General features: G+C 49.9%; 1 protein-coding gene across 1 annotated transcript; it reads left to right on the forward strand.

Moving 5' to 3' along the window:
- Window positions 1–3,711: 3,711 nt before the first annotated feature.
- drc5 (dynein regulatory complex subunit 5) lies at window positions 3,712–9,250 on the forward strand. Its single transcript, XM_078399985.1, has 3 exons — window positions 3,712–3,959; window positions 5,709–6,718; window positions 8,920–9,250. The coding sequence occupies exons 1-3, from the start codon at window positions 3,800–3,802 to the stop codon at window positions 9,130–9,132; spliced, it is 1,383 nt and encodes a 460-aa protein (XP_078256111.1). The 5' UTR covers window positions 3,712–3,799; the 3' UTR covers window positions 9,133–9,250.
- The last annotated feature ends 3,716 nt before the right edge of the window (window positions 9,251–12,966 follow it).

Genomic DNA, 12,966 nt, shown 5'->3' on the forward strand with positions numbered 1-12,966 from the left:
GCCCCGTCCCCAGGAGCGTCTCCGGAGAGGTGAGAGAGAGAGAGGGGGGGGGATAGAGAGAGAGGGAGGGGTCAGAGAGAGAGAGAGAGGGGGGGGGGTCAGAGGGAGGGGGGGGTCAGAGAGGGAGAGGTCACAGAGAGAGGAGGGTCAGAGAGGGAGGGGGGGTCAGAGGGAGAGGGAGCGAGAGGGGGTCAGAGAGGGAGAGGTCAGAGAGATAGAAAGAGGGGGGGTCAGAGGGAGAGGGAGGGAGAGAGTGAGAAAGAGAGGGAGGTCAGAGAGAGAGAAGGGGGGGTCAGAGAGAGAGAAGGGGGGGTCAGAGAGGGGTCAGAGAGAGAGAGAGGGGGGTCAGAGAGAGGGAGAGGGAGGGGGGTCAGAGGGAGAGAGAGGGGTCAGAGAGAGAGAGGGGGGTCAGAGAGAGGGGGGTCAGAGGGAGAGAGAGGGGTCAGAGAGAGAGAGAGGGGGGGTCAGAGAGAGGGGGTCAGAGGGAGAGAGGGAGAGAGAGGGGTCAGAGAGAGAGAGATGGGGGGGGGTCAGGGAGAGGGGGGTCAGAGGGAGAGAGAGATAGAGGGAGCGAGAGAGGGCAGTCAGAGAGAGATAGGGAAAGAGAGGGGGAGGGGGATCACCGAGAGAGAGGGAGGGGTCACAGAGAGAGAGAGAGGGGTCAGAGAGAGAGAAGGGGAGAGGGGGTCACCCAGAGAGAGAGGGATCACAGAGTGAGAGAGAAAGGGAGGTCAGAGAGAGAGAGAGAGTTAGGGGGTCACAGAGAGAGAGTGGGGGTCACAGAGAGAGAGGGGGATCACAGAGAGAGTCACAGAGATAAAGAGGGAAGGGGGGTCAGAGAGAGAGAGAAGGAGGGGGGTCACACAGAGAGAGAGAGGGAGGGGGATCACATAGAGAGAGAGGGGGGTCACAGAGAGAGAGAGGGTGGGGGGATTAGAGAGATAGGGGGGTCACAGAGAGAGAGAGAGAGAGAGAGAGAGAGAGAGAGAGGGTCACAGAGAGAAGGAACAGGAGTATGTTTACCGGGGAGATGGATTTAAAGGTGATCTGAGTAGGAAATTGTTTACACAAAGTGACTAAATAACTGCAACTCACTGTCAAAGGAGGCAGTGGAGTTAATTGGCATATGTACTGGGAATAGAACAAAGAAATTACTTTATATGCCCATTATTGTAACACAAATAAATATACAATAAATTATCAGTAATACTAGGTAACCACAGTATAACAAAACAAATCAAAGTGCAACCTAAACAAATTCCATGGTAGATCGTTGCCGAGGTAGGGTTGTGGTTAGGGTTGTGATTAGTTATTGTGGTTAGTTTTCAAGAGAGAGTTAGATTTAGCTCTTAGGGCTAAGGGAATCAAGGGATATGGGGAAAAAGTGGGAATGGGGTACTGATTTTGGATGATCAGCCATGATCATATTGAACGGTGGTGCTGGCTCGAAGGGCTGAATGACCTACTCCTGCACCTATTTTCTATGTGCGGTGTGGTTCAAGAGCCTGATGGTTCACAGCAAGAAGCTGTTCTTGAATCTGAAGGCAGATACAGTCACTGTGTTAAGAGGGATCTAGACACTTGAAAAGTCAAGGCATAAAAGGTCCCGATAAGTCTGTTTTGGCTGCATTTGTTGCACTGTGGTCCACCCCATTACAGGAAGCATGTGGAGAGGGTGCCAAAGAGGTTGACTTGGATTAAAAGGTATTGGCTAGTAGGAGAGGTTGGGCAAACTTGGACTGGTGTCTGGAGCATTGGAGTTTGATGGGAGTGGTGGGCCGAAGGCTCTATTTCCATGCTTTATGGTCAGAGACTATGACATGGTGCGCTGAATGGCCTGTTCCATGCTGTTCAGACCGACTTTGGCCTGTGACTCTTATCAGCCACCCCCTGAGCAGGTGGGGTGGTGAGCTGCCTTGCTTCCACCATGCACGGCACACAAAACAACCACAGGGAGAGTAAATGCTGCAAGTACTCAGCCAGTCATGCATTGGTATTTGTTTATTATTGTCATCAAGAATGTTTAATTGTCATATGAGCTGAAAACAGAACAATGAAATTCTTATAGGTATCTTCTCTCTAATGAAACTTATTGCAGCAGCATAACAGGCCTGTAAACACAGTACTCAAACAAAACATAATAAACCAAAACATTTTTAAATTTAAAAAAAGTGATATTATTGCAAAAACCCGAAGACTGTTCGTAGTTTAGTTAGTGTTTTTAGTGTTCGAGCCTGATAGTTATTGGGAAGAAACTGTTCTTGAACCTGGTGGTCACTGTTTTCAGATTCCTATGCCATCTTCCCATTGGCAGGACTGAGATGCAAGCGTGGCCAGTGGTGAGGGTCATAGTATCATACAGCGTGGAAACAGGCCCTTTGGCCCATCTACCCCATGCCAAACAACATGTCCCATCTATGCTCGTCCAACCTGCCTGCGTTTGGCCCATATCCTTCTAAACCTATCCGATGCATGTAGCTGTCCTAATGTTTTTTTTAATGTTTTGATAGTAGTACCTGCCTCAACTACATCCTCTGGCAGTTCTTTCCATATACCCACTATCCTCTGTTTAAAAAAGTTGCCACTCGGGTTCCTATTAAATCTTTCCTCCTCACCTTAAATCTTTCCTATTACAGGGTGACCAAAACTGATACATCATACTCTAAATGTAACCTCACTAATGTCTCGTACAACTGTAAAATAACCTCCCAACTTCTATAATCAATATTCTGATGAAGCTCAATGCGCTGAAAGCCTTCTTGACACAACTTTCAAGGAACTATATCTGCAATCCTAGATCCCTTTGTTCTACAACATTTCCCAGAGTCCTGCCATTCACTGTATAGGCCCTGCCCTGGACCCTGTTTAGACTTCCTGAAATGCAACACCTCGCACTTACCTGTAATAAACTCCATTAACCATTCCTCAGTCTACGTGCCCAACTGATCTAGATTCAGTTGCAATTTCTGATAATCTTCGCTATCCACAATACCACCCACTTTAGTGTCATCTGCAAGGCTTACTAATCATGCCTTGTACTTACTCATCCAAATCATTGATGTAGATGACAAACAGCAATGGACCCAGCACCGAACTCTGAGACACACCACTAGTCACAGGCCTCCAGTCCAAATAACAACCTTCCCCCAACAGCAGCTGCTGAGAGGGGACCTGATCGAGATTCACAGTTACACAACACAGAAATAGGCCCATTAGCCCAATACGTTCATTTGTGTATTTTTCCCTTGCGTTCAACACTTTACACTTGCTCAGTGTCATCTGCAAACTCACCCAAACTCACCACGTGCTAGTGCGGGTAGATAGAGGACAGGTGAATGCGTGGCTCAGGAGTTGGTGCTGGGGCACGTAATCAGTGAATGACCAATAGTTTGGTCAAAGAAATTGGTTTAAGGAGCATGTTTAAGGGGAGAGGGAGGTTCATGAAGAGAATCCTAGGTGAGGGCCCAGTGGTTGAAGGCCAGGTGCTAGTGGTTAGATGATGACGCTGGGAATGAGCAAGCATTTCAATGGGAGGTATAGATATGCTGGAGATTACTGACTGTGATCGGTAAGTCACGGAGGGAACTGGAACAATGATAGGATTCCAAACCAATCTACTGTTGGCCTGGGAATGTGTCGAGGATAGGAGCAGGGATGAAGGGACTCGTGTTTGGACATGACTGCAATTTGCTCCTCTCCCTGCAGTGAGCCCTCTTCGGCCTGCCTTTTGCCACAAGCACCACAGGCGTCTGCCGGACACTCAGCAGCCTGAGCCAGCGACCACATCTAGGTTGCAACGATGAATGAGCACCCATGGGTCACCATGTACTCGGGGCCAAACCCAGCGGCCGACCCACGGAGGATGAGGAGGATCATCGCCGAGGATCGCAACTGGTCCCTGGCCACGGCACAGCCACTCACAGACCTCTGCGTCGACCACATTGTGAAGAACTTTGCTGGTAGGTGCATGTGGAAGAGCCAGTTCAATCAGATGCCGGGCAATCTGACCTCAGCCCTAATTAAATAGAGTCACAACTTTTGCAACCCTCCAGTGTTCTGGCACCTTATCTGTATTTAATGATGACTGATATATCTCAGCCGGGGCACCTGCAATTTCTTACCTCGCTTCCCACAGTGTCATCAGATATATCTGTTCAGACCCGGGAGATTTGTTTCTTTCATACGCTTTAGGACATTCAACACCTCCTCGACCGTGATATTGACTATCCTCAAGACACTTCCATTGATTGCCCAAAGTTCCCCATCCTCATGTCTTTCCCCATGATAAGAGTAGAGGAGAAATACCCATTGAGGACCTTGCCCGCCTCCTGTGGCTTCACACAGAGATGACCGCTTTGATTCCTGAGGGGGCCTATTCACTCTCTCTAGTTCCCCCTTTCCCCTTAATGTACATAAAATCTCTTTGGATTATCCTTAATATTATCTGTCAGAGTTATCTTCTGACCTCTGTTTGCCCTCCAGATTTCTTTCTCAGTTCCTGAAACTCTTCCAGGTGCACTCTTGTTCCCGGTTGCCCATATCTTTTTTTCTGACCAGAGCTTCAATTTCTCTCTACATCCAAACTTCCATATTGCCCCTGGCCCTGCCTTGCCCATCACTCTAACAGGAGCATGCATGCCCTGGACTCTTGTCATCACACTTTTAAAAGCTAGATAGAGCTCTTAAGGATAGCGGAGTCAGGGGGTATGGGGAGAAGGCAGGAACGGGGTACTGATTGAGAATGATCAGCCATGATCACATTGAATGGCGGTGCTGGCTCGAAGGGCCGAATGGCCTCCTCCTGCACCTATTGTCTATTGTCTATTATCCCACTTTCCGCATTTTCCTTTGCGCACAAACAACCTACTCCAATCAACTTTAGCAAGTTCCTGTCTGATACCATTAAAGTTGACCTTGCCCCAATTCAGAATTTTAACTTGTAGCCCACTCTGTCTTTATCCGCAACTATTTTAAAGCTGATAGGGCAGTGGTCGCTGGTCTCAACAGGCTTGCACAGACACTTCCTGATATCCTCAGATAGGTCAAGCTTTGCCCTCTCCCATGTAGGGCCCTCTTGTATGTGTCAGCGTGCAACTTGGGATTGTTTGTGAGTAGGTGAGAATGAGTGTGCGAGTGTTGGTGTTGAAGGGACCGTGCGAGGTGTGAGTGAGTGCGGGAGCTGGGGTGCACTGGAGGTGCCAAGTAGGAAGCTGGGGTTTGTCCATTCTGGAGCTCTGCAAAATGTTGTAGGAACGAACTGCGGATGCTGCTTTAAACCGTAGACACAAAATGCTGGAGTAACTCAGCGGGGTCACAGTTTAAGGATAAAGGGGAAGTCTTTTAGGACCGAGATGAGAAAGTTTTTTTTCACACAGAGTGGTGAATCTGTGGAATTCTCTGCCACAGAAGGTAGTTGAGGCCAGTTCATTGGCTATATTTAAGAGGGAGTTAGATGTGGCCCTTGTGGCTAAAGGGATCAGGGGGTATGGAGAGAAGGCAGGTACAGGATACTGAGTTGGATGATCAGCCATGATCATATTGAATGGCGGTGCAGGCTCGAAGGGCCGAATGGCCTACTCCTGCGCCTATTTTCTATGTTTCTATGGGACAGACAGCATCTCTGGAGGGAAGGAATGGGTGTCGGGTCGAGGTCGAGACCCTTCCTCATGCTCTCAGTGACTTGTCCTGTTACCTCCCCTCCCACACAGTGCACCCACTGCTGACGGTGCTACCAGAGGTGTACAAGAACAAGGTGCTGGCCAAGATCTCCACCACCATCCCCCTGCAGGTGACGGCCAACCTAGTGAGCGACGAGGGCTACTGGCGGAGGTGCTGCCTCGAGTGCTGGCAGGTGTGCGACATCTCCCGCCATGGGGGCAGCTGGAAGCAGATGTTCTTCGAGCGGCTGCTGAAGAATGTCATCGAGTACTTTGTGCCCGACACCACTGAGTTGAAGGTGGTCTTCCAGTTGATCCCTCTGTGCAGGAACTACGTGAAGAGGCTGGACATCAGCCAGCTGCTGCCGCCGGTCAAGCAGACTGCCGAGCGGCTGGACGACGATGGGTCAGACACGGGCAGCGACAGCGACGGCCCCTCCATGGACCACTTCGACTTCAGCCTGTTACTGAGCAAGCTGCTGGTCCTGGAGGAGCTGGAAGTCACGTACGGCGTGAAGGACTGCGGGATGAACTTCCAGTGGAACATGTTCCAGTTCACCTACCAAGACTGCTTCTCCCTGGCCAAGTCCATCCACGCCTGCAAGACCCTGCGGGCTCTCCGCCTCCCCCGCAACAGGATCGACGACGACCGGGTGCGGGTGCTGATCAAGTACATGCTCAACCACCCCTCGCTGGTCGAGCTCGACCTGTCCCACAACCTGATTGGAGACAACGGCGCCAAGGCCTTGGCCAAGCTCCTGCTCAAGTCCAAGCTGGAGACGGTCAACCTGTGCGACAACCAGATCGGTGCCTTCGGGGCCAAAGCCATCTCCTACAAGGTGCGCCGCTACTCCACCCTGCGCTCCATCAACATGCGCCTCAACAAGATCACCGACGAGGGCGGGGAAGCCCTGGCCCGAGCCCTGGTGAAGTCCTCGGTGGAAGACATCAACCTGGGCAGCAACGAGCTGACGGCACAGGTGGCTGTGGTCATCTCCGAGGTCCTGATGAGGAATCAGACCCTCAAGTCCATCAACTTTTCCTGCAACAACTTCGGCCCGGTCAGTACCGCGGGGGTCAGGGGGGGGCTCTTGTGCCCACAGGGTTTCCTGCAAGCACAGTCTCTCTGTGGTCAGGCCTGCAGGCTCTCTCCAGCGTCGCGCCTTCCTTCACACCACAAGCTGATGGCCATTCCCCTCTCGGATCCACCACACAACAATAGACAATAGGTGCAGGAGGAGGCCATTCGGCCCTTCGAGCCAGCACCGCCATTCAATGTGATCATGACTGATCATTCTCAATCAGTACCCCGTTCCTGCCTGCTCCCCATACCCCCTGACTCCGCTATCCTTAAGAGCTCTATCTAGCTCTCTCTTGAATGCATTCAGAGAATTGGCCTCCACTGCCTTCTGAAGCAGAGAATTCCACAGATTCACAACTCTCTGACTGAAAAAGTTTTTCCTCATCTCAGTTCTAAATGGCCTACCCCTTATTCTTAAACTGTGACCCCTTTGTTCTTGCAGACAACGTACAACACAACAAGGGGACCAGGCCCTACGGCTCATAATGTCTGTTTCAAACAAACATGATGTCAAGTTACATTCCCTGCCTGCATGAGATCCATATCCCTCCAATCCCTGAATAACCAGTGCATGTCCAAAAGCCTCTTTAATGCCGCCATCACCTCTGGTAGGTTCCACCACCAACTCTGACAGCGAGTTCCAGGCACCCATCATTCTCTGTGTGATTAAAAACTTGCCCCGTACATCTTTAAACCTTCCACCTCAGACCTAAAAGCTATGCCCTTAAGTTTTTGACATTTCCCCCCTGGGAAAAAAGGTTCTGATTGTGTACCCTATCTATGCCTCTCATAATTTTATATACTTTGAACAAGTCTTCCCTCAAATTTGATGCTCCAGAGAAACCAATACCGGTTTGAGCAACCTTTCCTTAAAGTTAATACTCTCCAATCCAACAGCATTCCAGTAACCTCTTCTGTTGCCTCTCCAAAGCTTCCACATCTTTCCTAACGATCGCCCAGTTTCGCTGAACACCTACGTTCAGTACGCCTTGGCCTACGTGATCTCCCGACTGCCAAACACTTTTAACTCCCCTTTTCATCCCCCCACTGACCTTTCTGTCCTGGGCCTCCTCCACTGTCAGAGTGAGGCCAAACGCAAAATTGGAGAGTCAGCACCTCATATTTTGCTTGGGCAGTTTAATATCTCTAATTTTAAGTAACCCTTCCATTCCCTCTCTCTCCATCCCTCCCACACCTTGGTCATTCTACTAGTTTCACTGTCATCCTGCATTGGGCCACTGTTCGTACCCCCTCATTATCACCTCTTCCACAGCCAACAATGGACCATTGTGGTCTCCACCTTTCCTTGATCATCCTTGCTGGCCTTAATTTGTTCTTTTCTTATCTTTCATTCTTTTGTTCTTTGTACCTTTTCATGCCTCTAGTTTCCCTTTCCCCTGACCTCTCAGTCTGAAGAAGGGTCCCGAAATGCCACCTTCCTTTCTTCCAGAGATGCTGCCTGTCCCACTAAGTTACTACAGCATTTTGTGTCTATCTTCGGTGTAAACCAGCATCTGCAGTTCCTTCCTGCATAGGAGTTGAGGCCAGGATAGATCAGCCATGATGATATTGAATAGTGGGGCAGGATCGAGGAGCCCAGTGGCCTGCTCCTGCTCCTATGGTGTTCAAAAAAGGGGAAATGGTTACAAGATAAGAGACTATGGTATGTTGGGACTTCTCACAGAGGCTGGTGAATCTGTGCAATTCTCACCCCGTAAGTAGTAGAGGATGGATCACTGGGGGTTTAAAGAGGAGTGGGATCATTTGTAGATCAGGGAACTGAGGGTTTAATGGTGGGCGGGGACGGTGGGACAAAGAGCCTAAATGACTCTGTAACTCAACAAGAGCTGTGAGAAACTGAGGCCTGAGGCAGATCATTCATGGTCCTATTGAAGGACAGATCAGGCTTGAGAGGCCGAGTGGTCTCCTCCTGCTCGTGTCTCCTTGTATCATTATGGTAGACAAAGTGAGGACAGATTCCCTTTCCCAAAGATGATGATGACAGGCTGGTACTTCCACAGAAGCCATTAACAGTGCTGCCTCCAGTGCATGTGACTGCCTCAGTTGAAGCCCCTCACACTGGCCTCATAGCACGAGCCCAGGCCCAGGATGCAAGTGTGCAGCGTGGTCCTGTGTGACTGTACCTCTTGCCCTATGAGTTTCCCCATTCTCTCCCTGCAGGAGGGTGGCAAGCAGCTGCTGGAGGGCATGTCCATGAACAAGACCTTGCTGGAATGTGACCTGCGGCTGACCGACATTGGTCAGGAGAGCGAGTTCGCCATCAACCAAATCCTGTACGCCAACCGTGAGCGGATCTGCAAAGCCACCTGTCACCCAGTCAAGACCAGCAAGATCCCACGCTTTGTGTCCGACCACTACTTAGCATCTGACTGAGGCACCGTGCCCATCGATGCTGCCCCTCCCTCTGTTTCTACCCTTGGGCCCGGCCCATCCATCCCATCAACTTCAGTCACGCCCATGGAGTATTCAATGTGAAACCGTGAACTGTGACCCAAACCCACTCAACTATTTTTATAAAGGTATGTGTTGTTGAATAAAGGTATTGTTGCAAGGTCGTTGGGCCTCAGCCTCATTTGTCCCCAAGGTCTGAGGCAAGCACGGTAGCGCAGCGGTAGAGTTGCTGCTTTACAGCGAATGCAGCGCCGGAGACTCAGGTTCGATCCTGACTACGGGTGCTGCACTGTAAGGAGTTTGTACGTTCTCCCCGTGACCTGCGTGGGTTTTCTCCGAGATCTTCGGTTTCCTCCCACACTTCAAAGACGTACAGGTATGTAGGTTAATTGGCTGGGTAAATGTAAAAATTGTCCCTAGTGGGTGTAGGATAGTGTTAATGTACGGGGATCACTGGGCGGCACGGACTTGGTGGGCCGAAAAGGCCTGTTTCCGGCTGTATATATATGATATGATATGATAAGATGATTCTCCTGGCTGTGGAATCTGCTTCCAGGGAGAACAGTCTGGGGCAGCGTCGGACTCAGATGAGGGATTTCTTCCCTCAGCGAGCAGTGAATCTCTGGGACTCAGAGACTGTAAGGGTTCTGACAGTGGCCTGGGCATCACGAGAAATGAGGACTCTGTAAAATGGAGTTGGAAGATCAGCCGTGGTGGTGATGAATGGAGCGGCAGGTTCAGAGGGTCAATGTGCGCTACCTAACCTTGCGGGACCATCACCAAACTGGACCTTTCACCAGGCAGGGAAGGGAAGCCGGATCAGTCAGCGGGGTTTAAAGTGGGCTCTGAGAATGACAGGGGCAAGAGTCGAGGGATCGCAAATCTCGGGGCACAGGTAACGTCAGGCTGGAGACCGACACAAAAAGCTGGAGTAATTCAGCGGGTCAGGCAGCATCTCTGGAGAAAAGGAATAGGTGGTTTCAGGTTGAGACCCTTCTTCGGTCTCGACCTAAAATGTCACCAATTCCTTTTCTCCAATGATGCTGTCTGACCCACTGAGATACTCCAGCTTTTTGTGTCTATCTTCAGTTTAAAGCAGCATCTGCTGGTCCTTCCTGCACAACGTAAGGTTGGGTCAGCCATGGTGGAGCGATGGAGTCGGCAACGAGCACAAGGCCAGAGTTGGGGGAATACTGAGAAGAGGGGGGGCTGAGAGGCCAGAGGTGGTGCAGAAACACAGAGAATGAGGACCCGTGGAGTGGAGGGGGTGTTACCTGGGGCCAGTGTGGGTGGACAGGTGAATGGGAAGGTGTTGGTGCTGCACTAAGGCTGATGAGATGCTAACACTGCTGACACAACATAGAACAGTACTGCAAAGGAACAGGCCCTTCGGCCCACAATGTCTGTGCTGAAATTGGTGCCAAGTTAAACTAATCTCTGCCTGCACGTGATCCATATCACGGAGTTTGTACGTTCTCCCCGTGACCTGCGTGGGTTTTCTCCGAGATCTTCGGTTTCCTCCCACACTCCAAAGACGTACAGGTTTGTAGGTTAATTGGCTGGGCAAATGTAAAAATTATCCCTAGTGGGTGTAGGATAGTGTTAATGTGTGGGGATCGCTGGGTGGCGCGGACCCGGTGGGCCGAAGGACCTGTTTCTGCACTGTATCTCTAAATCTAAAAAATCTAAAAATCATATCACTCCAATTCCTGTACGTCCACATGCCTACCTAAACCCTTAAATGCCACTATCGTAGCTGCCTCTGCCACCACCCCTGGCAGCTAGTTCGATGTGCAAAAATCCTGCCCCAAACATCTCCTTTCAACGTCTCCCCTCTGACCTTAAAGCTATGCTCTCTCGTATTTGACATTTCCAGCCAGGGGAAAAGATTTTGATTGTCTGCACGATTTATGCCTTTCACAATTTAATGTACTTCTTTCAGGTCTCCCTTCAGCCTCCAACATTTCAGAGAAAACAATCCAACCTCTCCTGATAGCTAATAGCCTCTAATCCAGGCAGCATTCTGATGAACCTCTTCTGTATCCTCTCCAAAGTTTCCACATCCCTCCTGCACCGAACAGGTGACCAGAACAGCACATAGTACTCCAGAACGAGAGTTTTATCAAGCTGCAGCATGACTTGTTACTGACCACAACACTGCCCTGGGATGTCCTCACACATAGTGTCCACAGTCAGGAACTAAGCTCACAGCAGTGACAAAAGACAGTGCTGCAGTCTTAGCCTGGTTAGTGCTGCCTGTCCAGTCCTGAACCGCAAGCATGGCAACCCAGAATCACCAGAAGACCATCCACCCACCACACTCCCACAGAAGACACAAAATGCTGGAGTAACTCAGCCGGTCAGGCAGCATCACTGGAGAACAGGGATAGGCAACGTTTCGGGTTGAGACCTTTCCTCAGACTGATGGTAGTATGAGGGAGAAAGTTGAACGAGAGGTGGAGGTGGGGCAAAGCTGGCCCAGCTGTAGAGCCGCTGCCTCACAGCGACAGAGACCCCGGATCAATCCTGACCTCGGGTGGTGATTGTACCTTCTCCCTGTGACCACATGGTTTCCTCCCACATTCCAGATGTGTGGGTTTGTAGGTTAATTGGCCTCTGTAAATTGCCCTCTGTAAATTGCCCCCAGCATGCAGTGGGATAATTAGTGTGAATAGGTGATCAGTGGTCAGTACGGACTCAGTGGGCCAAAGGGCCAGTTTCCATGCTGAATCTCTTAAACTACTTTAAAAAAAAGTGATAGGTGGAGCTCACCAGTAAGTCCCACCATCCCTGATTTTTCCCACAGTCCTGTGATTTTCTCCAGTTTGCCAATATTGGGTTTAGTTTAATTTAGATATACAACATGGAAGCAGGCCCTCCAAGTCCACATCTACCATTCTACATTCACACTAGTTCTATGTTATCCCACTTTCACATCCACTCCCTATACACTAGAGGCAATTTTACAAAAGCCATTACCCTACAAACCCACACGTCTTTGGGATGTGGGAGGAAACTGGAGCACCCAGAGAAAACCCATGCGGTCTCCTTTTTTTCCTGTAGTTCCCTTTAGAAAATTCTTACTGAATCCACTGCCCTCCCAGTCAGTGATTACAGACTGCAGTAATTGCTGCATGAAGATACTTTTTCACGTCTTGCCTCTGTTACTTTCTTTCATCTTGTGTTCTCTGTGACTGACCTTTCTGCCAATGAAAGATTGCATTGATTTATCACAATTCTTCAAAGCACGACATTTTCAAAGGTTCAATCAGATCTGCTCCCCCCCCCCCCCCCCCCCCTCCTCCTCTGATGTAAAAGTCCCCACTCACAGGAACCCTGGGCTCAGATTAACCAAGTTCACTCAGATGGATTTGTTACAGTAAACACCATCTCTCCAGCTACGCATTTGTCTCCTTTATCTTCCTATTTCTGTACTCACTAACACGTGCCATTGTTAGTAATCTGGATTACTAGTAGCTTTGTGATCCAATTTTTTGCTTCACTCTTTCTACCTCCGACATTGGTACTGATTTGGAGGGCAACCTCTGGCTGTTTGCCTTTTCCCGAAAGACATCAGAACAGGCTTCTCATAACCTCTGGGTGTCCCAGTGCATCAGTCACTGAAAGGAAGCATGCAGATAGTGCAGGCAGTGAAGAAAGCCAATGGAATGTTGGCCTTCATAACAAGAGGAGTTGAGTATAGGAGCAAAGAGGTCCTTCTGCAGTTGTACAGGGCCCTAGTGAGACCGCACCTGGAGTACTGTGTGCAGTTTTGGTCTCCAAATTTGAGGAAGGATATTCTTGCTATTGAGGGCA

This window comes from Rhinoraja longicauda, chromosome 5 (assembly GCF_053455715.1).
Source record: "Rhinoraja longicauda isolate Sanriku21f chromosome 5, sRhiLon1.1, whole genome shotgun sequence".
Classification (NCBI taxonomy): domain Eukaryota; kingdom Metazoa; phylum Chordata; class Chondrichthyes; order Rajiformes; family Arhynchobatidae; genus Rhinoraja; species Rhinoraja longicauda.